This window comes from Panulirus ornatus, chromosome 17, assembly GCF_036320965.1.
Source record: "Panulirus ornatus isolate Po-2019 chromosome 17, ASM3632096v1, whole genome shotgun sequence".
Taxonomy (NCBI): domain Eukaryota; kingdom Metazoa; phylum Arthropoda; class Malacostraca; order Decapoda; family Palinuridae; genus Panulirus; species Panulirus ornatus.
The window spans coordinates 1,791,471-1,818,607 of record NC_092240.1 but is presented as its reverse complement, the minus strand read 5'-3'; the positions used below and the strand labels follow the sequence as shown (position 1 = coordinate 1,818,607).

The 27,137-nt window shown below is 46.5% G+C and overlaps 2 protein-coding genes across 4 annotated transcripts; both read right to left on the bottom strand.

Annotated features, from left to right (window-relative positions):
* Window positions 1-148: 148 nt before the first annotated feature.
* Window positions 149-27,137, bottom strand: LOC139754498 (uncharacterized). 3 transcript variants are annotated; one of them, XM_071671774.1, is made up of 9 exons: window positions 27,010-27,137; window positions 8,519-8,719; window positions 7,887-8,057; window positions 5,773-7,161; window positions 3,558-3,688; window positions 2,667-2,759; window positions 1,895-2,065; window positions 1,478-1,685; window positions 149-885 (listed from the first exon to the last, which is right to left on the bottom strand). In XM_071671774.1, the coding sequence occupies exons 3-9, from the start codon at window positions 7,990-7,992 to the stop codon at window positions 698-700; spliced, it is 2,286 nt and encodes a 761-aa protein (XP_071527875.1). In that variant the 5' UTR covers window positions 7,993-8,057; window positions 8,519-8,719; window positions 27,010-27,137; the 3' UTR covers window positions 149-697. The 3 variants fall into 3 exon arrangements, with proteins under 3 accessions (XP_071527875.1, XP_071527876.1, XP_071527874.1); XM_071671775.1 differs by having other exon boundaries at window positions 8,519-8,716; window positions 27,010-27,079; XM_071671773.1 differs by lacking the exon at window positions 27,010-27,137 and adding an exon at window positions 25,161-25,291.
* LOC139754490 (uncharacterized) lies at window positions 19,607-25,146 on the bottom strand (the record flags this gene model as incomplete). The annotated part of the gene is made up of 4 exons (XM_071671755.1): window positions 19,607-21,168; window positions 21,284-21,668; window positions 22,170-22,809; window positions 23,866-25,146. Coding segments are annotated over 4 exons (3,747 nt in total), but the record flags the coding sequence as incomplete, so codon positions are not given.

The following is a 27,137-nucleotide window of genomic DNA, read 5'->3' as shown; positions in this document are numbered from 1 at the left end:
TACCAAACACTCATGACTGTAGTGACTGATCACATGACCCTGACCACGTAATACTCAGCTTTATCATCAAGCAATCTTTCATTTATCTTCAATCTTCGTCAGCAGTCTTCACGTGCCAGGCATCAAAAGGGTAATAAAGATCTCTGGGTTACGACAGGATTTCTTCACAATTAGAAGAGACGTACAAATATATAGATATTCACATCACATGACAACTACAACTATATATGAGGAAAGTTGTGTAGATAATTATACATCTAATGATTTTGTACTTGATATCGCCCCAACCACCCAAGAGGACACTGTCAGCTGTGTCGTGGACCAAGTGACCACTGTCAGCCGGGATGAAGGTAAACTGTACACTCTGGTTATCATAGGTTTTAAGGAAAACGTATTGAGGGCATGGCACTGCCCAAGTTAGAATCTTTAAAAACTTGTGAAACGCTTATAAACTTTCAAAATCCCAACATCGCAAGAATATAAAGGAGAGAGAGAGAGAGAGAGAGAGAGAGAGAGAGAGAGAGAGAGAGAGAGAGAGAGAGAGAGAGAGAGAGAGAGAGAGAGATAGATAGATAGATAGATAGATAGATAGATAGATAGATAGAGAGAGAGAGAGAGAGAGAGAGAGAGAGAGAGAGAGAGAGAGAGAGAGAGAGAGAGAGAGAGAGAGAGAGAGAGAGGTGTTTGCTGGTCAGCCTCAGTCATGGTTGATCGCGGTAGCAAAGTACCAGATGACCACAATGAGGCCGCCCACGCCCAGTAGGAGGAGCGCCGTGGTGTTGATCTTGTGGGCGTTGTTGGTGATGTGCTGGGCGGCCGCCGCCCTCCTCCTGCTGCTCCAACACTCCTTGGCCTCCTGCGGGTGTACCCTGGACGAGCACACTCCTGTCGAGGGAACGGTCGGAGCAGCCAGCAGTCAGACTACACTTCGTACATTTCCCACAAGATTAGTTAACACAAGATCCCCCTCTACCTCGTCAAAGTCTCTGTCATCCCCCATACTCACTACTGTAGATTTCATTATGAAACGATCTGAGTAGACTTAAATTAACAACTGTGTCTCTAGCAGGAGGAGAAAGTACCACCTGGCCTTGTCTGACGTTCGCTTCATAACTCTAGATCAAACTTTCATTCGTGCTGGTCACGCCAGATCAATCACACTATATACAATGTTAATCCTCATAGCTGTAACAACATAAGAGAAATATATCCTCATGGTTATGATAACATATGAGAAATATATCCTCATGGTTATAATAACATATGAGAAATATATCCTCATGGTTAAGATAACATATGAGAAATATATCCTCATGGTTATAATAACATATGAGAAATATATCCTCATGGTTATGATAACATATGAGAAATATATCCTCATGGTTATAATAACATATGAGAAATATATCCTCATGACTATAAGATATATAAGATTATACATCACAACCGTCTCCTTTCACTCTCTCCATCACCATACCTGAGGAAGGTGCCTGTGCGGTGCCTTGCAAGCCCCAAGCGGTGACTATGATGACGAACACGACGCAGAAGGCGAAGACGAAGGTAAAAATGAACCAGACGTGAAGGAAGGTGGTGCTGGGTGTGTCTGGGACGTAGCCAGCGAGGGAGGAGCCCCAGAAGACCAGAACCACGCCCACTAGGCACGCCACGCCCACTCCCATCCGCACCTGGGAAGGACACACACACACGTAAGTCTTCACAGTTCCAAGAATCTGATTCCAGTCAACTATCTAAGATTTAGAATATGAATAAATGGCAGTAGATAAGTCTTCAAAAGAAGCCTTTGTTACTTCTGAATCATACATTCATGATAAAGGGAAAAAATCGTTGAACAGAGAAAGAGAAAATTAATACATGTATACAGAGGGAGACTAACCGTAGTTCTGTACACAGAGAGGAAGAGCAGGCAGTACTGCAGCAGCAGCAGCAGCAGTGTGGGCACGTGGATGACCGCCACCAGCCGGCCGGCACCGTGAGCCAACCTTAGGGACAGCACAGCCGCGGGCACACCGTCCACCGCACTCTGCTCCACCCTGGACCACTCCACCTGCGGCAGGTGGCGGCAAGTGGATTAAATGTGTGGTCGTTGGTCAGAGTTGGACTTTCCATCGCATGAATTATCTGTTGTGTCTGTCTGTGCGAGAGTAATGCTTATCTGTTGTCTCATTACTACTATTATTATTGACGTTTTCATACCATTACCTTATCATTAGGAAATATCATTTTTCTGAAGATGAATTAATGATAACTGAATCTTATGGTGTTCTTACAATCTCTGATAAAACTTGGAATAAAGAATGATATTTTCATCACAGTGACTTACGTCATGCATGATGAACTACGAAACACTTGTGTAGTTTTACATAAACAGTTTTACACAAGATTTATCACTGAGGTTTGTGCTGAATATCATCAATGAGTGACCTGGAATCACGTGTACCTGAAGGTTAGACACTTTTAATGAAACTCTTGCACGAATCAGCGATCATCAGGGACATCCGAGACCTGGTACAGTGTGGTCATATCATCCACACAAACCGAACATCAGGGACATCCGAGACCTGGTACAGTGTGATCATCATATCATCCACACAAACCGCCTCGTACACATTACAACTGGGAGTCTGGCTGTTGTTCCCAGTGTTTACCTTGTATCCGGAGATGGTCTGTCCGATGAACAGTTTGAGAGCCTCTCTCGTCGCCTCCGTCTTAACCAGCCTCATCTCGGTCCCAGCCAGGTTCTGTTGAGGGTAGGGCTGGTTAGCTGGGCAACACTGAGTGCGGGCTAATAGTAATTCTTCGAGCACAGCAGCTAAGGGTGACATCGTCGTGTTTAAGGGCATAAACTCCTATCCTTAGGTTTAGTTTCTCTATAATCTATTAGGAAGAGTAAGTACACATTGTATTGCTGTGGTAATAAAGATGATGTACCTGTGCTAGGTGAGAGCGAGAGTGTAAACTGCCTCTTTTTTGGGTTGTTGGAGTAGATTTAAGCCCACCTGAGTGTGAAACAATTTTGTGGAAGAAAAGAATAATTAAACTCAGTAAGTTTTTAAACGATTCTAATGTTGCTGTTCATGAAAAACTTTCGACTCATTAGCTCCTGTCAGCTTAGAATCCTAGTACAGTTCATCATGGTTCATGTCATATGATTCACACTTCTGTACGATCTTGCAATGTGACACAGGACAACATTACATAGTTTTTCTTACGTATCTATTGAGAAGGCAGTTCTGGCGGATGCCAATCATTCTTACTGACTACCTCTTTGCTGGATGATATTCACGTTTATAAACTACAGAACCCGTGAGTAGGGAGGCCAGCGAAGCTGAAAAAACCGAAATTATTACAGAGAAACTGGATATACGGGACCTAAGTGATTACATGATACCCACATATCACACAGAACTTCACTGAATCTGAGAGACCCAACTGAATACATAGAATTACACAGGACGTACAGAAGATGAGTTTATGGAGCCACAGTTTTGAGGAGACCCAGGATAGTGTACAAGATCCAAATCAGCCTCGGTACCCACCTTGAATGACAGGGTTACTCTACATCGTTGAGTGTCGAAGGGGAAGTAACGAAGGTCGAAGTCACATTTTGACTCGACTGTGTACAGTGCCCACAGTCCCAGCCCACTGTGGCCACCATTATACTCCACGTCTGGGTGAAAGAAGACAAATATAATCAAACTATTTTCAGTGGTTAGGTTTCTTGTCGATGAATATTTGTTTACACTTGAACAGTAGGCAGGTAAGGAGCACATTACGCTCAGTGACTCTCATCCTGATATTTCTTGAGCCATCTTAGCGACAGCGATATATCTTGACGCATCTTGTAGTTGTACTGGATCTTCCACAATCCACTTCTCGATACACTACTTAGTTTCCATCTACCGGCTTTCTATTCTTGTTGTCTTCTGAATGCAAAAGCAATCATGAAATCATACGTATTCATGAAGATCATACGAAACAGCCCTCTGGAGGCTGGCAGGAAAAGATGTGAACCAGAGCAGATCCCATGAAGAGCACATTAATGCCATGTGATCTCATGGGTTAAGACATCTGAACGCTATATGTCCAGGCTAATGGGAAAATGAAATCTTAACACGCCAACAAGTGTCCTCGTGGGTGTAGCCAGGACCTGGGCGAAGTGTCAAGGTTACGGGGAATTACAATCACGTGCATAATTCATATGATACAGTCATACACATGATCACGCGCATGATTGATATGATGATACAGTCATACACATGATCACGTGCATGATTGATATGATGATACAGTCATACACATGATCACGTGTATGATGATACAGATGATCTAAACTGAATGTTATTCACACTTCTGATTACTGTGTGTAAAGTGTCACTCCATTACAAGCAGGAGCCACTGTGGATACACTAAATTAAAGAGACGTAACAGAATGGTGACCACCAAACAGTGTTGCCGTCCTCTGTGCCCCACATACTGACGGAGAAACGTATTCAGAACTTGAGGACAAACTGTTAGGCAGTTATAACAGTTAGTAATGCTATGTGTAGCTCAGGATGCCTGGTACACTGCAGAGGAGAAATATTACACATCTCGGGAAGTTGTTTGTGGTTTGGTTGTTTCTTACGGCCTTAATCCTATAGACTGCCAGGGTCATTAGAGGTCAGAACTGTCATTTAGAAATCACCCAACGAAATAACCTGAAAAGCCAACATGATAATATACCATTCTCAGGTGTTCAAGATAACGCTACGACCATGCAAGCTCCCACTGCATGTATAACCTTGTAATGCGTGGGACGTCTGGTCCAGCTATTGTTTTTCATTCTTAGTTCGTTATAAAACTTTCATTTACGTATTCATACAACTGATGTTAATCGTAAATCTAACACGTTTCGGTTATTTGTTTACAATAGTTGTTATAGTGAGAGATATGTGTGGCGAATAATCTAAGATTCTAGTGATGAAATATGATTAAAAGTAAGCGAGTTCCAAGAGTCTTCAGTGGACGTGTTATTTGAAACCTCGCTGATCACCTGATAACAGCATAGTAAGTGATCAAAGGTGTATTCATATAACTCATCGTTATCAGAAGCAGCTTGACCTCGGCGTGTATACACGTCTTCACAAGCATCAAGCTCTAGAAAGATGGTCGAGACAACAGTGATCTGGGCCCAACTGTTCAACAGGAAGATGTTTTTGGACAAAATGATACAGAACGTAATCTACAGCATTCGTATAAATCTCTCTACGATTTTTGTCATTGAATATTCGTTTTTTGTCCACATGATTTAGTTATACAATCATTGAGGTAAAGAAATGCTACTCAGGTCTAATTTTTCACTTGAACATTGAGAGATTGTAAGCAAACGTAGCGTTACCCGATTCATGAAACAGCACTTGACGTTGTATTGCGATACATGTTAATAACTAATCTGGAATATTGATTTAATATGGTTATCATCTTTACTGAACGCGGTATACTGATTTATGATTTGAATGAACGCAAAGTTAGAAATTTGCTAAATTCCTTCTAAAGTATGTGCCAAAATGAACAAAAATACATAGTACCAGTTCCTAGATGAATATGCATATCACACAAACACATCGCATTAACACACGTATACACGGAAATAGATATACACAAGTACACATGCATACATACACCACACAGTGAACACCAGTTTTATCTCGCCTGTCACAACAACACTTGGGCTTGGGTCTCAGACGCATCACATACTGGGGAAGGTCTCACCTTGCGACAGGAGGCTGCCCCTCGGGGTGTCCTGCGGTCGAGTGACGGTGAGGGAGGCGTGGACGATGGTGAGATTGGTGGTCGCTGAGCCGGTCGTCGTCCCTCCAACCAACAGTGTCCACACGCCAGGGGCGTCACCCACTGTGTTCTCTCCGGGATGCAGATTGTAAAAGGTCACCCTCGGGTCCTTCCAGCTCAGCCTTAGGGAAATTTCAAGAACCATCCTCGAGGTGGACAGGTCCATTTCCTTCATCGTGATGGTGTGAAGGCTCATGGTGATGGTTATTGCTTCGTCTGGTAGGGGAGGTGGGGGAACATAGGCCTCCCCTGTTGTGGTCACTGACTTCACATGACAGTCTTTCTCATCAGTGCCGTCGGTACAGTCCTCTAACATATCACAGCGGGCCCTCCATGGCACACAGGTCATTCCGTCACTGCAGGCGAACTGGTCCAGGTCACACACAGACAAGAGCAGCTGTGTCTCCTGCAGGCAGTCCGTCTCTGCAGCGGAGAAACGCCACTTTGTTATTCCAAGAGGTAGGATATCGAAGCTACTTCGAAGGTCTTGCAGGGCTATGGAGTTTGTTTCGCCAAGGGCCTCTACGACCCATCTGTCCCTATCCCACACTATCATAACACCGCGGGCACTCTTGAGACTCGGGTGGCCATCATCGTCGTACGTGAATGTATAGTGACGGTCCTCAGGGAGTCGACATCCCCCGCGAAGGGTCAGTTGTGGCCGGGACACAACGTGGCACACAGTGCACAGCTTCTCCTCACAGGGAGTTTCCAGCCAGGTGTTGTTCTCTGCGACGCTCAGAGACAAGCACTGGTGTTTCTTTCTCACAGGGAAAGTCTTCCACACTGTGCTCCACAAACCAACTTTGGTAAACTTCCTGAAAGCATCGACCCAGACCCAGGAACCGTAGCTGTTCGTGCAAGGAGCTACGTAGTCGCTGAATCTCGTCTGTAGGTTTGAATCCTCCTCAGATGAGCTTGGTCGCACCAGTGACCCTCCCAGGTTGTGACACACTTCACTCCCCCTGTCCTGTGTGTGTCTCGACGGCAGCATGATCAACGCCTCCAGCTTCAGACAGAACTGGTTTGCTTGTGGCTCAGTGAAACCCAGGATATTTCCACGTCTCTCCCACTGATCCAGGTCGTCTGTGACGCTCAGGCCAAACAAAGGGAACGGTGGTACCCACGAGCAATCGGTCAGGAACGTAAGCATGGCGGCTGGCAACAGTGCGTCTCCCAAGACTGTCAGGTGTGTTAGGGAGCCTCGGAGAGAGTGAGTGAGACCCCCGTCATACTGGTGCTGCTCCCGACCCACCACAATCACGCCCTCACCTCGCACGCGGGCCGACTGGCCCAGCATGGTCACGCATCCTGTCGAGGATGTAAAGAACTACAGCAACTGCAGCAGACGGGATATGGATCAGGTTGTTATTGCTCCGTGCTGCATTCATGGACAAGGTCGGCACTCTATCATGACTACTCAGCCCTCAACACGCCAAAAAATAGGGCTTAACGACTAAGGTATAGGTATCTAATCATGACAAAAGGTCCCCTAGTCATTGACTATCCATATACATACATGATAATGTAGAGATAGGAAAAGAAAGCGTCTTCCTCATCTGACTCTATCCGACATTGTAGAGGAGGTCAGTGTGTACTGAAACTGTCTTGGAGAAGAATTTTGTTTCTGTTGATGTTGGAATGATTTAAACTGATAAGATGGTATAACGTCATCCATACATCTCGCATAACCTGGGATGGTAATTTTTTTGTGTAATTTCTCTAACTCATGAACACATGGCTGGATGTCCTGACATCTAAACACCTCATCACATGATGTTGTTCCGAGGGTCTCAGAGTAGGTGTTCCCTGACGTCAGTTTGTTGATGATATCAAATTTGTTAACGAGTCGGCAAATATGATGGCAATCCCCAATACGTATACTTTTCACAGACATGAACTTCATCTTACGGTAAATATGTATTACTGTATAACTTGGACAGTTGATAGCTCGTTGAAAGTCAATAGATTTCTGTTACCAAATATAATGATTTTCTTCTCAGTGGGGGAAACGTGGCCATGTTTGGCAGCCTCACCTTTAGCCTGCTGCTGGCGGTGCATGAGGGTATATTTCCGGGTGTCCAGGTCTACGGAGAGGCACAGGGACTCCCACTCCAGCAGCGTCGGCCGAGTTGTTAGCATCACCCTCAAAGACACACGGAAGTTGCAGCATTCCAGCACCAGTTCGGATGTATTCCAGTGGAGACCTGAGGAGGAGGGAAGGCAGAGCGTTCCATGAAGGTCTGGCCAGGGGAAGGAGTAATATTTGATCCAAGACCAGAAGAGGTTATGGAATACGAAAGAATAAGCGGGTAGAGGGAGTTGCTCCAATGGTTGATTGTGAGGAGGAATAGAAGCTAGTCAGGCATTCCAGAATGTTTCATTATTTCTTCCAAAATCAAAGGTTATGGAAACATATGTGGCTCAGAAACGACCGAGGGGAAGGGAAATCCTGCGGATGAAATTTGTGTAGCTCAGAACAAGAGTCTAGTAAAGTACTGTGGTCAAGTAAGGCTTGATATTCTGTGAAAGATCAACGGTTCAGGTGATGGTCGTGAAGAGCAACAGATACAGTCAAGTGTTCCACGTCAGAACGGCAACAAAGTATTTCAGACCCGAGACACAAGATTAACAACACAACGAGTTACCTCGAGGAAGAGCAACTCACTCAGGGAGAACTCAGAGTAGCAGCTTGGGTGGCTGTAGCTGAGGAGAGGGACGATGCCGCTGGCGGAGGTGGAGGTCACCTGGAAGCGAAGACAGACACTCACCCTCCTCAGGGGCGTCCCGAAGTCGGCCTCCCGTCGTAGGTAGCCCCAGGTCGACTCGTCATTCGGGTTGCCTCGGAAGGTCACAACAGCCGCTGCTTCTGAAGGAGTTCAAGAGTTCAGGTAGACTACACCATAGTGAAGACTCCCTTTACCAGGTCATTCTCCCGTCAGTATGAACTCGTATATCAGAGGAAATGTCAAGTTTCATGAGCAAACACAGGTTGTGTCCCTCCATGGTCACCACGGAGGGACACTTCTCGTCATTCTCGATGAAACCAACTTCACTTCACGCTCGACAAACACATCAACATTACACACATAACAAACCCAAATTCACTTCATCTTTAACCAAAGCACCTTCACCATACCCTCAGTACATGCATCCTTACTACGCCTTCTACACCAATAGTTCTTAATCTAACCCTAATGTATCAGTAAGTAGATATGTATTCCAGTAAGTATAGATGTTATCCATCTATAGTTATGAATATATATGACTATTAAACATTAGTTTTAGTTCTATAGTATACAGATATACAATTACAAAAGAGAAAGATAAATAAGGATAGGAAGTTGGCGTTGGAGTTCACGTGACACAAACAAAACTGATCCAAGCAACGTAGGGAGGGAGTGAGCTGCCTGTGATTGCCCTACATATGAAGGCGCGACTAAACACACACCATATTATAGTCAGGTATGAGCCATGCCACCTGTGTGTTGGGTCACACACACCATATTATATAGTTAGGTACGAGCCATGCCACCTGTGTGTTGGCTCTCACTAACGAGTGCCACACGCCCCTCCTGCGTGCTATGAACACATACGTTATCCTACTGTCATCGATGTGCTAACGTCATAAGATATATGGATCGTCACTTTTGGTATCGAGGGAAAGAAATGTGGAAGTGAAATGCCGTGATCAGCCTTCCTATCGCAAGGTCTGTATACTCATCTTTTCTATTGGAGTTTCATTCAGTTTACGCGTCAAGTGATGCGAAGGTAAGTAGCAAAATATTACGTCATCTATTCATTGCTTGCTATTGCCGCTGGCAAGCAGCTGGGAGTGTGATCTCTTAATACCGGTGGTGAGGTAGAAGCCTTTCCTGTTGACGTTGGAGAGAATGTGTTCCGTTGGTACTGTTGGGGTGTTTTTGGAGTGTTTTTTTTTCTGTTACTGTCGAGAAATATTTCAATACCTTGCCTATGACTCGTGTTGCTGGAGTATGGCCCAAAGGCTTCGCTCACACTGTCTTCTGGACGTAGATAAAGAATGAAGTGCACAAATGGTACGTGTGATAAAGCCTAATAATACTATGCCGAAAAAAAAATTCCGACGTTTCTTAGTGATTCGAAAGTTGTCTCGGCAAATCATGCAGACCAGACAGTTATGTTGGTCATTTAGGTGACTGTGTCTGTGCTTATTTCTTTCTTGGAGGGAAAGTGTTAGTAGATTCACCTGTTTCTTCCTCGTCTCACAAAAAGCGGATAATATTGTATTTTGATTCATCTGGTGTTGTTGTCTGTCAGCCCACATAATGAACCCTGAACACTCGCGGGTATAGAGGCGATGGTGGTGTCGGTCCTGTGGCGTTAGTTTTGGTCGAGATCACAAGATTATTTCGGTAATCAAAAGGTGGGAAAGTGGCTTCTACATGACTTGCCTGAGCTCAATTTTTCCTTTAACATTCTAAGATAACTCAAAAGCTATCGAAGAGACACAGGAGGCGTTAAGATCTGTTCATTTAAAAAGAATTTCTCTCTTCCATGATATGTTGAGTCTACGAAGAAAGTTGTAGACAAAGGAAATTCAATACAAACAATAATGACTTCAGTCCATACCTTCTATCATTTCTTTTACTTCATCATAACTTTCACTATTTACAAGTTATGTAAATGTGGGAAAATTTTCAAACATTCATCAACTGTCAAGGAGTGGGGACACAGGGCTTGAGGTGCCCCCATATCGTCTTGCCCCATACACCTACAGTGATCATTAAGCGTTTCGCTACGCACCAGACTCCTACCCAGAGGCAAGCACTCACACTGAAGCCAGCACTCTTACCCAGTGACCAAAACTCTCATCCAGATGTCAGGTTTCACCCAGAGGCCAGCACTCTTACCTAGAGGCAAGAGCCAGCAGAACTCAACACGAACAGAGCTCAGCATCAACAAACACCAGCGCCCGTAGAGTTTAGTACCAACAAAGAGAAGCCAGCAACAGCTCCGGACCAACAGACCCCCAGCACTAACAGATTCCCAGCATCAACAAAGCCTAGGAACAACAGAGACACTACCAAAGTTAGCCAGCAGCAACAGTGGCATGCTCCCACAGACAACACATAGGCTGCCGTCCACTCACTACCTGGATATCGCTTCTTACATCTCGTGAGGGTCTCGGTGTGTTTATTTTGTTTTCCCTGTCGTCATGGAGACAGTCGTGTAGCCTCAGACGGTCCTTACCTCAAGACACCTTACGTAATAAACCTTGAACGCCATTTTCTTTTAAATCTTTACAGCACGGCAGTAAAGAAATCAGGGCACCGGGTTGACACCAGAGCGTCGCTCGACCTCCTTTCCTCACTTCGACCGCAAATTCCAGAAAAATTTAGAACGTAGCGGCGGTAGTAAGGGCTCGCGTGTTTCATTACCTCGAGGACAAATTATAGCGTACTACCGATAGCGCATCAGCAGATCGGCGGTCCTAAATGAGACACATCCAAGGACATGTACCACGCTGTGAGTAAACAGTGTCTTAGGTTAGGCTACCATGAACCAGATCTCTCGCGACCCGACCTGAAAGGGACGATTCTCGGTCACACTGCTCGATCTCGTCTGCGACAACATTGTAGAATGTGGACATCCCACAGATCACTTGAGTCAGAATTTAATCTTTGGATTTGTTAGTTTTTATTTCCCGAACGTTTTATTACGCTTTTAGAAATGTCTTAATGGACTTTATCACTCTAGTAAATCTACACTATTACTCGTTTCTTGTTCTTTTGGTAAATTTTCCTTCTGGTCGGCCAAACTGTACTGAAATTCATACAGCTTAAACGAAATAGTTAGTGTGGCAGTGTGACCCAATTCATACGAAAAACTTTGATTGCAAATACGTGGTTGGTAAATCTTTTGTAGACAATGTTTTCTGTAGAAATGTGTTTAGTATTCTTACTTTGATTTATTGTTGATGTATATGGAACAAAATCACTAACTCATGCTCCCTGGGGGCACTAACCGCTGACATTTTCTGCAAAATCCAGATGGATAATTGATTCCCAGTGTTAAGAATGAGTCACATATTCAGCTTACAAACGTCATTTTTAAGGTGTTTGAAAACTGGGTTGGAAGAACTCAAAAAAGTACAAGAGTTTAAGAAAATGTTGATATGTTTCACTGCCATACTTAACAGTTTCGGTCCACAAATATCAGTACATACAAACGAGTATCAATGTGTAAATATATAAAGCTGTGAGGGCTCCCCGACCCCTCCAAGATGTCATTATATCACTGCAAGATAACATGATAACACACACGCCACCTCACCCCCGCTCTCTGAAATTCTCAGCCACTGACGAACTCAGGAATGGTGGCTTGAAGTCTCCGTGAACCCCCCCACCCCTTTACACACACACACACACACACACACACACACACACACACGCTACACTGAATTCCTCACGTATCATTAGAGCTTGAGAACTAAACCATATATATATATATATATATATATATATATATATATATATATATATATATATATACACGAATTTTCATTGCTATATAGTATGAAGATCTAGACAGCACACTGTAATCTGATAAAATTTCGTCTTGGCTTCACCTTCAGTCAGGTCCAGTTAGAATGAAAGAGAAATGATGAATTTTGCCGACACATCTCGTCTGTGAATTCAGACGTTTCCTCTCTCAATTTAACTCTAGTTTCTGAGAACAAGTGTAGTGTGACAACCATAATAGGGAGTGACCACTACTCGCTAACCCTGCCTTAGGGCAAATTTCGTCCTGTTTTGATACAAATTCTCTCTCTCTCTCTCTCTCTCTCTCTCTCTCTCTCTCTCTCTCTCTCTCTCTCTCTCTCTCTCTCTCTCTCTCTCTCCTTAGAAATAGATATCACAGCAGATATTATAATCTAGCAAGATATACTTTTCTTCTTCAGTACACATATGCATCAATTTCTAAGTATAATACAAACAAGAATCACAATGTAATTGAAAAGTTCGTTCATAAACCAATTACAGAAGTTTAGGCAATGAATCCTTAGGCATATCCTTACTGGGAGAACTGACTACAAGGACATCATCTACTAGAACTAGGACACAGCTCTCTTAGAACCTTCTTCCTGTCCTTCAATATTCTCACTGTCATACCAACGTTGGTTTAATATATATATTCTTCAAGGACAGCAAACATTTTTCGCTGACCTCATACACCTACCTACAGTGCATGTCAAGAAGCATTTTCTATATCAAAACAAAGCCGTTTCTGTAATTCAAGCTTCAGGAGATTGTGAGTCCTGGTATAAGTGAAAGTTGTGGTTGTTGTAGCAAGGGCTGTGGTTGTGGAATTGTAGTCAGGCTGTGATTGTAGTGCTACGGTCAAGCTGTGATTCTGAAGTTGTAGTAAGGCAAGGACTGTGGAGTTGTGGAGAGGCAGTGGTTGTACAGGCGAGGTGAGGTGAGGGTATGATTGTGGAGTTGTGGTGAAGCTTGGATTGTGGAGTATTAGCGAGGCTTAGGTTATGGAGTTGTAGCAAGCCTGGTTGTGATTCGGCTGCAGGTGTGGCCAGCGAGCTTGGTCATAGAAAACGATAGTCCTAGATAGAAGGATGGTTCTGTGTGACAGGTGACTGGTGACATATCTGGTATAGAGTGATAACTGTGAAATGATAGCTAACTGGCGACGGGCTGGTGATAGCGACTGTAACAAAGGTAATAGAGATAAGACAAATACTGGACATACGTTATTGTTTGTTACACCTGTTACAGGTAAGAGGTGACAACTGTGAAAGATGAGCCGCAATAACCGTGACAGGCTAATGTTTGCTGTGATAAGTGAGTGAGTGAGTGAGAGAGCAAATGTGACTGTTACCTGGTAATAAATGTGACAAATAAGAGAGCACAGGATAACTGTGAGAGATGATAACTGTGAAATATGAGGTAGCACTGGCTAACTGTGGTAAGTGGTCACTGTGATGTATGAGAGATCATAGGATAAGTGTGAGAGGTGATGACTGTGACATGGGAGAGCATAGGATAACTGTGAGAGGTGAGTGGCAACAAGTGTGAGAGGTGATGACTGTGACATGGGAGAGCATAGGATAACTGTGAGAGGTGAGTGGCAACAAGTGTGAGAGGTGATGACTGTGACATGGGAGAGCATAGGATAACTGTGAGAGGTGAGTGGCAACAAGTGTGAGAGGTGAGCAGTGAAGACTGTGAGAAGTGAATGGTAAAGTTGTGCTTGTGATCACCGGTCGAAACGGATGAAGGATCAGATACGATAAGTGACTAAACCATCACAACATGTAACAACAGCGGCACTACAGTTATGATTCTCTATCATCTATAACTGTTAATGTAACTGGATCAGTTCAAGGTTTGGTTCCTCCAGGCTACAACGACTGGAGTTACGATAACGTTACAGATATCACGAGTGTTATCCTCAGGTGGTATCGTGCCATAACATTAAGCAGCCACAGTGTTGGTTCTCCAGACGTGAGGAACTGGTGTCGCTAAATTACCACAAGAATGTGTTCCACATGTTGTTATCTACTGTCAAGTGAGAATTCTAGCTAGAATATATATAGAAATGTGAGCATGACGAGCTATAACCTTACACAATATCAATCGTGAGTTTGAAAAATAAAGTAGAATTTTAGGATATTTATGCTGCAATATGAAATTTACTTATCGTAAAATATGAAAAAAATATACTTAGGGAAATTCACGACGAGAGTGTAATTGACACGGAAATGGTTAAACGTAAAGTTAGCGAGGGTATGTGAGCAGTTGTATGATCCTTTAAACAGCTAGTAGTTAGTCATGGAGGAGGATAAGTTATGGAGGTTGTAGAATGTGAGACGTTTTACTTAAGGTACGTCCGTTTGTGTAGGGTTTTGGGAGTAAGATCAATAGCAGCGTTTGTGGTGCGAGACAACCAAGCTGGAACAGAAGTCTAGTACATTTGTGGATGGTGTTCGAGATCGTGCAAAGTCAGGAACGTTGATACTGAAGCTCGGGGGGGAAGCCAGCTACATCTGTGGTTGGCAGTAAAGCTAGTGAAAAGGTCGACAATATCTGGGACTGATAGTGAAGCTAAATGCAGAAGTCAAACCATTTCAGGTTGACGCTCAAGCTAGGGAAAGATCAGCCAGACGAGTTGTTAACATAAGCCACATCACAGACCAGGAACGTCTGCTGACACCAACATCATCGATGGTTGACGGTAAAGTTGCTAGAAATATCAACAACTTGATTCGCGGTTGACGCCGCTGGTGTAGCCACGTTCTGAAGCAGTTGTGGTCGATGTAGCAAGAGTGTGGGCTACACCACAGCTACACGGCAGGCTCGCTACAAGCATCACTACAGGAAGCTGACGCATAAGCTGCGGGACTAAAGGGAAATGCACGTTGCTGACTGCTTAATACTGAGGTCAGAATACCTGGATGAGGAGTGGTTGACGTGGTTGACGTAGTTGAGGATGGCGTGGTTGAGAGGGTTGATGCTGTGGAGGGAGTTGATTTAGTGAAGGGAGTTGATGTAGCAGAGGGCGTTGATCTAGTGGAGGGAGTTGATGTAGTGGAGGGAGTTGATGTAGTGGAGGGAGTTGATGTAGTGGAGGGAGTTGATGTAGTGGAGGGAGTTGATGTAGTGGAGGGAGTTGATGCAGTGGAGAGAGTTATGGTGGGGATCAGTGTTACGGAGGTAGAAGATGTGGTGGAAGGAGTTGTTGTGGTAGAAGTGGTTATTGTGGTAGAGGAAGATGATGTGCTGGGGGCAACTGAAACTGATGTGGTGGATGATATAGATCTGGAAGGAACTGATGTGCTGGATGGAACTGATGTGGTGGAAGGTGTTGATGTAGTGTAGGATGTAAATGAAGCTGGTGTTCTGGAGGCAGTTGATGTGGTGGAGGGAGGTGACGTGCTGGAAAGAGATGATGTAGTGGAGGGAGTTGATACGCCAGAGGGTGATGATGTGGTAAAGGGAGCTGGTGTAGTGGAGGGAGCTGTTGTGCTCGAAGTAATTGATGTAGTTGAGATAGTCGATATATTGGAGGAGGCTGATGTGTTAAGAGCTGATATGCCGAGGGAAATTGATGTTATGAGGGGCAGTGATGAGGCAGAAGTTGATGATGTGGAGGCTGACATCATGGAGGAAGATGATGTGGAGAAAAACGTTTCATGTGGAGGAAGATTGGATGTGGCAGAGGATGTTGGTGTGATGGAGGAAGTTGATGCGGCATATGACGTTGGTTTGGTAAAGGAAGTTGATGTGGGAGAAGTCGATGTTGTGGAGGAAGTTGGTGTGGTAGAGGAAGCTGATGCAATGAAGTTCGAAGAAGTCGTAGAAAAAGTTAATGCAGAGGGACGAGTTGACATATTGGAGGAAGTTGAGATGTTGGAGGAAGTTGACGAGGTGGGGGAGCTTGATGTGGTAGAGAAAAAGAACGCGTTAAAAATAGCTAATGTGCTTGAGGGGGTTGTGGTGGATGTAGTTGATGTGGTAGATATAGCTGATGATGTGGATGGAGTTGATGTGATAGATGGAAGTGGTGTGGCAAATGTAGTAGTTGTGGCTAAGGGAGTTGGTGTGGTGGATGGAGTTGGTGCGGTGGATGGAGTTGGTGCGGTGGATGGAGTTGGTGCGGTGGATGGAGTTGGTGCGGTGGATGGAGTTGGTGCGGTGGATGGAGTTGGTGCGGTGGATGGAGTTGGTGCGGTGGATGGAGTTGGTGTGGTGGATGGAGTTGGTGCGGTGGATGGAGTTGGTGCGGTGGATGGAGTTGGTGCGGTGGATGGAGTTGGTGCGGTGGATGGAGTTGGTGCGGTGGATGGAGTTGGTGTGGTGGATGGACTGGGTGTGGTGGAGGGTGTTGGTGTGGTGGATGATGCTAGTGAGGTGAATATTGTTGGATTGATGAATATGGGTGATGTGGTGGATGTTATTGTGGTGGATGGAGGTGATGTGGTGGATGGGGTTGGTGTGGTGGTTGTTGGTGTGGTGAGTGAAATTGATGTGGCGGGTGGAGTTGGTGTGGTGGTTGGAATTGGTGTGGTAGATGGAGTTGCTGAGGTGGATGGAGTTGGTGTGTTGGATGGAGATGGTGAGGTGGATGTAGTCTGTGTGGTAGGTGTAGTTGATCTGGTGGATGGAGTTGGTGTGGTGAATGAAGCTGATGTGGTGGATTGAATTGCTAAGGTGGATGTAGTTAGGGTGGTGGATGTTACTTGTGTAGTAGGTGTAGTTGATGTAGTGGATATAGTTGATGTGATGGATGTAGCTGGTGTGATAGGTGTATTTGATGTGGTGAATGTAGCTGCTGTAGTGGATGTAGTTTGCATGGTAGGCGTAGTTGATGTGGTAGGTGTAACTGATGTGGTGGATGTAGCTGGTGTGGTAGGCGTAGTTGATGTGGTGAATGTAGTTGGTGTGATAGGTTTAGTTTGTGTGGTAGGTGTAGTTTGTGTGGTAGGTGTAATTTGTGTGGTAGGTTTAGTTTGTGTGGTAGGTGTAGTTGATGTGGTGGATGGAGCTGCTGTGCTGGATGAAGCTGATATGGTGGACGTCAGTGTAGTAGCTGTGGTCTGTGTAGGTGTATTTGGTGTGGTGGATATAGTTGATGTGGAGGTAACTGGTGTGGTAAATGGAGTTGATATGGTGGATGGAATTGATGTAATTGTTGAGAATGATGTTCTTTGTGTGGCGGTTGGAGTTGATGAAGTTGAGGGGGTTGATATAGTCCATGTAGTTGGTGTGAAGGATAGAGGGAATGTGGTGGATGTAGTTGACTTAGTAGGCTGAGGTGGAGTAGCGGATGGAGTTGGCGTGGTGGATGGAGTCGATATGGTAATTGTTGTTGATATGGGGGATGGAGTTGTTGTGTTGGAAAGAGATGGTGTTATGGATATAGTGGGTGTGGTGGAGGGGGTGGGTGTGGTGGAGGGAGTGGGTGTGGTGGAGGGAGTGGGTGTGGTGGAGGGAGTGGGTGTGGTGGAGGGAGTGGGTGTGTTGGAGGGAGTGGGTGTGGAGGAGGGAGTGGGTGTGGTGGAGGGAGTGGGTGTGGTGGAGGGAGTGGGTGTGGTGGAGGGAGTGGGTGTGGAGGAGGGAGTGGGTGTGGAGGAGGGAGTGGGTGTGGAGGAGGGAGTGGGTGTGGAGGAGGGAGTGGGTGTGGAGGAGGGAGTGGGTGTGGAGGAGGGAGTGGGTGTGGAGGAGGGAGTTGGTGTGGAGGAGGGAGTTGGTGCGGAGGAGGGAGTTGGTGCGGAGGAGGGAGTTGGTGCGGAGGAGGGAGTTGGTGCGGAGGAGGGAGTTGGTGTGGAGGAGGGAGTTGGTGTGGAGGAGGGAGTTGGTGTGGAGGAGGGAGTTGGTGTGGAGGAGGGAGTTGGTGTGGAGGAGGGAGTTGGTGTGGAGAAAGGAGTTGGTGTGGAGGAGGGAGTTGGTGTGGAGGAGGGAGTTGGTGTGGAGGAGGGAGTTGGTGTGGAGGAGGGAGTTGGTGTGGAGGAGGGAGTTGGTGTGGAGGAGGGAGTTGGTGTGGAGGAGGGAGTTGGTGTGGAGGAGGGAGTTGGTGTGGAGGAGGGAGTTGGTGTGGAGGAGGGAGTTGGTGTGGAGAAAGGAGTTGGTGTGGAGAAAGGAGTTGGTGTGGAGAAAGGAGTTGGTGTGGAGAAAGGAGTTGGTGTGGAGGAGGGAGTTGGTGTGGAGAAAGGAGTTGGTGTGGACGAGGAATTTGGTGTGGTGGAGGAATATGACATGGTAGATGAAGTTAGTGTGGTGGACACAGTTGATGTGGAGGATGCTGACATGGTAAATGAAGTTGGTGCGGTAGATAGAGTTGATATGGAGGAGGTAGTCCTTGTGGTAGATGTAGTTGGTGAGGTGGAGGGAGTGAAAGTAGGTGAAGTTAGTGTGGAGGAGGGAGTGAAAGTAGGTGAATTTAGTGTGGTGGTTGGAGCTGATGTGGTGGATGGATTTGGTGTGGTGGAATTACTTGATATGGTGGAGAGAGTTGGTGTGATGAAAGTACTTCGTTTGATTGATGTAGTTGAAGTGGTAAATACATGTGATGTAGTGGAAGTTGATGAGGTGGATATAGTTGGAACGGTGGATGGAAGTGGTGTGATATACGTAGCTGGTGTGTTGGGTGGAGATGGCGTAGTGGATGGAATTGATGCAGTAGATGTAGCTGGTGTGGTGGATGTAATTGATGTGGTAGATGAAGTTGTTGTGGTGGATGAAGTTGGTGAGGTAGATGACGTTTGTGTGTTGGGTGGGTTTGGTGATGATGGGGTATGTAAAATAGATGGAGTTGATGTGATGGATGTAGTTGGTGCGGTGGATGAAGTTGGTGTGTTGGCTGTAGTGGATGAGGCGGATGCAATTGGTGAGGTGGATGAAGTTGGTTTGGTGGCCGTAGTGGGTGAGGTGGCTGTAGTTGGTGCGGTGGACGAAGTTGGTGTAGTGACCGCAATGGGTGAGGTGGATGTAGTTGGTGAGGTGGATGAAGTTGGTGCGGTGGTCCCAGCGGGTGAGATGGATGTTGTTGATGCGGTGGTTGAAGTTGGTGTGGTGGTCGCAGTGGGTGAGGTGGATGAAATTGGTGTGGTGGTTGTAGTGAGTGAGGTGGATGAAGTTGATGCGGTGGATGAAGCTGGTGTGGTGGATGTAGTTGGTAAGGTAGATGTAGTTGGTAAGGTGGAAGTTGGTGAAGCGGATGTAGTTGGAGCGGTGGATGGCGTTTGTATGATGGAGGAAGTTAGTGTGGTAAATGTAGCTGATACGGTGGATGAACTTTGTGAAGTGGACAGTGTTGGTCTGGTTGATGGTATTGATGTGGTAGGTGGAATTGATGTGGCGGATGGAGTTAGTGTGGTGGGGTTAGTTGTTATAGTGGGCCGATATAGTGTCGTGGATGGCGTTTGTGTGGTGGATGGTGAGGTAGATGGTGTTTGTGTAGTAGATGGTGAGGTGAATGACGTTTGTGTAGTGGATGGTGAGGTGGATGACGTTTGTGTAGTGGATGGTGAGGTGGATGACGTTTGTGTAGTGGATGGTGAGGTAGATGGCGTTTGTGTAGTGGATGGTGAGGTGGATAGCGTTTGTGTAGTGGATGGTGAGGTGGATAGCGTTTGTGTAGTGGATGGTGAGGTGGATGGCGTTTGTGTAATGGATGGTGAGGCAGGATGACGTTTGTGTAGTGGATGGTGAGGTGGATGGTGTTTGTGTGGTGGATGGTGAGGTGGATGGCGTTTGTGTGGTGTATGATGTTTGCATGGTGGTTGGCATGTGTGTGGTGGAGGGAGTTGGCGTAGTGGATAAAGTGGAAGATGATGAGGAGGGCGTTGAGGTGGAGAAAGTTGAGGTAGTGTAGAGAGTTGATGTGGTGGAGATGTTTGATGTGGTAAACACTAAATTGGTGGAAGGAGTTTGTTCATTGGAGGAAGTTGATGGGGTGGAGGGTGCTGATGAAGGGGTAGAAGTTGATGTCAGTGAAGAAGTTTTAGTGATAGGAATTGATGTGGCGGAAGAAGTGGATACGAGGGAGGATATTGATGTGGTGGAGGTAATTGTGTTGGTGGGTAGATTTGTTGTCGTTGAGGCGGTGGGAAGACCTGTGGGAGTTTGTGTGGCTGAGGGAGTTGATGTGGTGTGAGAAAAATCTGATGTGGTGGACATGTGTTTTATGGCAGAGGGAGTTGAAGTAGTGGAAGGAGTTGACCTGGTGGACGAAGTTGATGTGACAGTGGGAGTTGATGCATGTGAGGACGTTGATGTTATAGAGGGGACTGATGCAGATATAGTTGATGTGGTAGAAGGATTCGATACAGCAGAGAAATGTGATGTAGTGGATAAAGTTGATTTGGTGGAAGTCGATGTGGAGGAAGAAATTGTGGTGTCAGAGGGATTTGTGGTGGAAGAAAGTAATAAGGTAGAGGGAGATGTTGGGGTGGAAGAGAGTGATGTAGTTCTGACGGTCGATGACGAGAGGTTTGGTGTGGTGGTGGAAGTCGATGCAGTGGAGTGAGTTGAAGTAGGGGAAAGAATTAATGCGGTAGCGGTTGACGTAGGTAAGAGGTGATGTGAGGGCAGAAGTTGATTTAGTTGAAGGATTTGGTGTGGGGTAGGTTCTTGATGTGATGGAGGTGGTTGATTTGAGGGAGATGATTGATGTGTTGAGGAGAGTGGAGGTGATGAAAGCTGCTGCTGCAGTGGACACACTTGATGATGTGGATGAAGCTGGTGTGGTGGAAGAAGATGGTATGGTGGATGTGAATGGTGTGGTGGAAGAGGGTATGGTGGATGTGAATGGTGTGTTGGAAGAAGATGGTATGGTGGATGGAGTTGGTGTGATGGAAGGAGATGGTATGGTGGATGGGGTTGGTGTGGTGGAAGATGGTGCGGTGGATGGGGTTGTTGTGGTGGAAGGGGATGGCATGGTGGAAGGGGTTGGTGTGGTGGAAGATGGTATGGTGGATGGGGTTGGTGTGGTGGAAGATGGTGTGGTGGATGGGGTTGGTGTGGTGGAAGATGATATGGTGAATGGGGTTGGTGTGGTGGAAGATGGTGTGGTGGATGGGGTTGGTGTGGTGGAAGATGGTATGGTGAATGGGGTTGGTGTGGTGGAAGGGGGTGGTATGGTGGGTGAGGTTGGTGTGGTGGAAGGAGATGGTATGGTGGATGGGGTTGGTATGGTGGATGGGGTTGGTGTGGTGGATGATGGTATGGTGGATGGGGTTGGTGTGATGGAAGACGGTATGGTGGAAGATGGTATGGTGGATGGGATTGGTGTGGTGGAAGGGGATGGTATGGTGGATGGGGCTGGTGTGGTGGAAGGGGATGGTATGGTGGATGGGATTGGTGTGGTGGAAGGGGATGGTATGATGGATGGGGTTGGTGTGGTGGAAGATGGTATGGTGGATGGGATTGGTGTGGTGGAAGATGGTATGGTGGATGGCGTTGGTGTGGTGGAAGATGGTATGGTGGATGGCGTTGGTGTGGTGGAAGATGGTATGGTGGATGGGGTTGGTGTGGTGGAAGATGGCATGGTGGATGGGGTTGGTGTGGTGGAAGATGGTATGGTGGATGGGATTGGTGTGGTGGAAGATGGTATGGTGGATGGGGTTGGTGTGGTGGAAGATGGTATGGTGGATGGGGTTGGTGTGGTGGAAGATGGTATGGTGGGTGGGGTTGATGTGGTGGAAGATGGTGGTATGGTGGAAAGGGTTGGTGTGGTGGAAGATGGTGTGGTGGATGGGGTTGGTGTGGTGGAAGATGATATGGTGAATGGGGTTGGTGTGGTGGAAGATGGTGTGGTGGATGGGGTTGGTGTGGTGGAAGATGGTATGGTGAATGGGGTTGGTGTGGTGGAAGGGGGTGGTATGGTGGGTGAGGTTGGTGTGGTGGAAGGAGATGGTATGGTGGATGGGGTTGGTGTGGTGGAAGATAGTGTGGTGGATGGGGTTGGTGTGGTGGAAGGTGGTATGGTGGATGGGGTCGGTGTGATGGAAGATGGTATGGTGAATGGGGTTGGTGTGGAGGAAGGGGGTGGTATGGTGGGTGAGGTTGGTGTGGTGGAAGGGGATGGTATGGTGGGTGGAGTGGAAGGAGATGGTATGGTGGATGGGGTTGGTGTGGTGGAAGAAGATGGTGTGGTGGATGGGGTTGGTGTGGTGGAAGATGCTGAGGTGGATGGGGTTGGTGCGGTGGAAGAAGATGGTATGGTGGATGGGGTTGGTGTGGTGGAAGATGGTGTGGTGGATGGGGTTCGTGTGGTGGAAGAAGATGGTATGGTGGATAGGGTTGGTGTGGTGGAAGATGGTGTGGTGGATGGGGTTGGTGTGGTGGAAGAAGATGGTATGGTGGATGGGGTTGGTGTGGTGGAAGATGGTGTGGTGGATGGGGTTGGTGTGGTGGAAGAAGATAGTATGGTGGATAGTGTTGGTGTGGTGGAAGATGGTGTGGTGGATGGGGTTTGGTGGGTGTGGTGGGGTTGGTATGGGGTGGATAGGGTGTGGTGTGGTGGAGTGGTGTGGGGGAAGAAGTTGGTGTGTGGATGGGGTTGGTGTGGTGAAGAAGTGTATGGTGGATGTGGGTTGGTGTGGTGGAAGATGGTGAGTGGGGGTGGGTGTTGGTGGGTGGTGTGGTGAGTGGTGTGGTGGATGGGTTGGTGTGGTGGAAGTGGTGTGGTGGATGGGGTGTTGGTAGTGGTGGAGATGGTTGTGGTGGATGGGGTTGGTGTGGTGGAAGATGGTGTGGTGAATGGGTTGGTGTGGGGGTGTGATGGGGTTGGTTGTGGTGAAGATGTGTGTGAGTGGGGTTGGTGTGTGAAAGGGGGTGAATGGGGTTGGTGTGGTGGAAAATCTTCTTATGGCGAAGAAAGCTGGTGTGGTGGAGGGAGCAGATGTGGTGGGGGAAGATGCAGTGGTGGAGTGAGCTGGTGTGGTGGAGGGAGATGGTGTAGCGGAGGAAATTCGTGTGGTGAAGGGAGATGGTGTGGTGGAGGGAGCTGGTGTGGTGGGGGGAGATGCCGTGGTGGAGGGAGCTGGTGTGGTAAGGGGAGATGCTGTGGTGGAGTGAGGTGGTATGGCGGGCGTGGACAAACTTCTTACGGCCGAGATTGCTAGTGTGGTGGAGGGGGTTGGTGTGACAGAGGGAGACTGTGAGGTGGGTGGAATTGATGTGGTGGATAGACTTACCATGGTAGAGAGAGTTGGTGTAGTGGGGGAAATTCGTGTGATGAGGGAGATGGTGTAGTGGAGGAAATTCGTATTGTGGAGGGAGTCGTCATGGCGGATTGAATTGGTGTGGTAGAGAGAGTTGGTGTGGTGGAGGAATTAGGTGTGGTGGAGGGAATTGGTGTGGTAGAGAAAGTTGGTGTGGTTGAGGAATTTGGTGTGGCGAAGGGAGCTGGTGTGGTAGAGAGAGTTAGTATGGTGGAGGAATTTGGTTTGGTGAAGTGAATTGGTGTGGTAGCGAGAGTTAGTGTGGTGGAGGAATTTCTTGTGGTAGAAGATACAGCGGAAACAGCCGATATGGTGGACGGGGCTGATGAGGTGGAGGCAGTTGAGGTGGTGTTTGGAGTTGAGGTGGTGTTTGGAGTTGATGTGGACAAGAGTGCTGATGTGGTAGAGGCACTAATGGAAAGAGTTGACGTAGTTAATGGAGATGATGTGGCAGAGGAAGCTGAAGTTATGGGGGAAGTTGACGTGGTGGGGAGATCTGATGTGGAGGAGAGAGATGTTGTGACAGTTGATGATGCGACAAATGAAGTTGGTGGGGGAACTGATGTGGTTGACGCAGTTGATGCAGGAGCTGAGGAAGGCGATGAGAATGAGGGAACTGAATCAGTTGAGGGAAATGATGTCCCCAAGGGCACGGATGTTGCTGGGGGGGTTGATGTAGGTGACGAACCTGAAGATGATGTAGACGAGAAATTTGATGTAGTGGAGGAAGTTAACGCTCTGGAAAGAGTTGCTTTGGTTGAGGGCACTGGTGAGGCAGAGGGGAAGTATGTGATGGAAGGGGATACTGTGGTTGAAGAAGGTAATACAGATGTGGCAGCTGATGTGGCCGAGGGCGTGGACACCGCTGAGGAAGATGATGTGGAGGGGGTAGCTCCTGTAGCTGAGGAAAGTGTTGAGGTGGAGAGGTTGGGTGTGGTGAAAGAGGCTGATGCAATGGAGAGAGCTGATGCGGTGGAGGAAGATGATGTCACTGAGGAAACTGATGCACTTGGAGTTGCTGTTGCCGAGGGAGGTGACGCGGCTGAGAAGGATGGTGAGGTGGAAGGCGATGATGTGGAGAGATCTGGCTCTGAAGACAAAGACGACGTGCTGGAGGATGTGGTAGCAGTAGGGGGACTTGATGTAGTGGAGGCGACTACAACATATATGGTTGGTGATGTGATGACAGCTGAGGGCCCGTAGGCAGGAAGATTGTGAGTCAGTAATGGTGAGGTGTGGCCACCGTTAGCTGTCGATGATGATGATGATGATGTTATTGCAGATCTTATGATGGATGGAAGTGCTGTAGCAGGTGCTGTAGTTGGTGATGGTACAGAAGCAGCACCTGCTGTAGTTGAAGACGAAATGAAAGAAGTAAATACTGAAGTCCTTGTTGTTTGCAGGGAGCCTGCTGCTGTCGTGGATGTTATGGATGTTGTAGGAACTGTTGTTGGAGTTGTTTTAACGGAAGCAACTGTTGTTGATGAAGATGGAATGAGTGTAGTAGATGCTGTAGTGAGAGAGGCCGGGATGGTAGATGATCTACTGGAACCATTTGTAGAGTTGTTGACTGTTGGTGTAGTCTCACGTGTCGTATTTGTAGTTGTGACGATGGTAGAAATGGTGGTGGTGGAGACCACGTGCAGCGCCACCTGCAGCAGCAGGACGGAGGCGCAGCACACCACGCCAGGGCAAGAGGTCCTCATGCTGACCTGCCTCTCCCGCGGCGCTGGCAACACTACAGTCTGCGGTACACATTGCTGCTCCTGGGTGTCCTGCGCCGCTGGTACTACTGCCTGACACCCGTCATACAATCTCTAAAAGGGGAGGGAGCGGGGGGCTGGAAATCCTCCCCTCTCATTTTTTTTTAATTTTCCAAAAGAAGGAACGGAGAATTGGGCCAGGTGAGGGTAGTCCCTCAAAGGCCCAGTCATCTGTTCTTAACGCTACCTCGCTAATGCGGGAAATGGCGAATAGTTTGAAAAAAGAAAAAAAGTATATAATATATATATATATATATATATATATATATATATATATATATATATATGTGTGTGTGTGTGTGTGTGTGTGTGTGTGTGTCAACATTTAGAAACCAAGAGACTGAAAATAGTCGTTACACACGGACTTTACTACTACGAGACCTTCTACGTTCCTCGAGCACAACAGTACGACCCTTGAGCGCAATGGTACGACCCCGGGGACGACCTGACCCTTGTGTCGTGTCATATGCAGGGTCGAGCCATCGTGCTGACGGGTTGTATCGTCATGGTCAATAGATGTATCAGATCCAACGTTGGTTCAGAGGAGCTGTCATTAGACAACTGCATGATTGATTGTTCATGGTTGTTCATGGTCGGGTACGTGCAGGCACATAGCATAATGATTTTTGATATGAACATGAAATTTAACATTCGTCATCTGAGATAATCCAAACAATCATCATCATTAAAAATATCAAAAACAATTTTGTTTTTTGAAATAGACTTTATGGTCTTTGTCAATTAAAATTTTTAAGGTCCACATGCATGAAAATTTTGATTATTTTCCCGTCCTAGACCAAAGGTGTGTCCAGCCAGGGAAGGTGATATTCATCAATGGTAAAGTGAAATTAGTGGGCGTGATACAAGATCACTTACACTCCCCACACATTTGATCATTCTTCACATAACGATAGTTAATACCTAATTTTTGACTTGGTTAGCTACCATCATCAGTCATCACGTAACCTACTATGGTGATAACCAAAGAAATAAAGTGACATAAAAGCTAACATTAAGTCAGAACTAACAGCTCCGACGATCCTAACAACAACAACAACAACAACAGTATCTTTCCAGACATTATTGATATCTTACACCTCCCCAGTCGGCTTTCCCCGAGTTTGTATGTTGTGAATGAATGACAACTGTCCAGCTTTCCAGTCTTAACTGTCCACAATTGTCAATTCCTAATTATCAAATATTGTTTCTTCTCAAACATCATCCATTGTCTTTTCTCAGTAGCTATCTATTCTAAACCATCAACAACAATTAAATGCCACACATCAACATATAACACTCTCTTTCCTCTACCGTCAACACTTGCACAACGGTTGACCTTCGATCCAAGGGTCTATTCTCAGTCTGTCTGTAACGGCCAGTTGCCAGTCCGCCATTAATACCGCTCAAGATAGCGATCAAAGAATATTACAGTAACTCTGTGACCTGACTTACTAGTGAGGAGCTCTGTGATCAAGCTGGAGGAGGAGGACAAGATAAGGGCAATAATGGTGGGGAAGGAACAGATTAGGTCAAGAGGCCACAACACTGCAGGTCCTTCTATGAAAAAATCTTATACTGAAATAATTATAGCGTGATGAACAAAGCGAGGAAAAGAGGGATTAATGTAACATAACGACACTAGACAACTAATATGAGTGGACGTATACCACTCACCTGACACCGTTTTCCGCGAAAAACACAAAAGTTATACAAACTCGATGAGGGAGATCCTCCACATAACAAAGCCTATACTGTACTGGACGAGGCTCATTCAACTGTGTTTCAAGCTGCACAGAATGAAG

Bases quoted from the DNA above. Each gene is read 5' to 3' on its own strand.
- LOC139754498 (XM_071671773.1), bottom strand. From the start codon at position 25,278: ATGAGGACCTCTTGCCCTGGCGTGGTGTGCTGCGCCTCCGTCCTGCTG. The intron at 8,058-8,518 runs GTGAGTTGCTCT...CCTCCTCCTCAG, and splicing joins CTACTCTGAGTTCTCCCTGA to GTCTCCACTGGAATACATCC. The intron at 2,760-3,557 runs GTGGGTACCGAG...TACCCTCAACAG, and splicing joins GAGTAACCCTGTCATTCAAG to AACCTGGCTGGGACCGAGAT.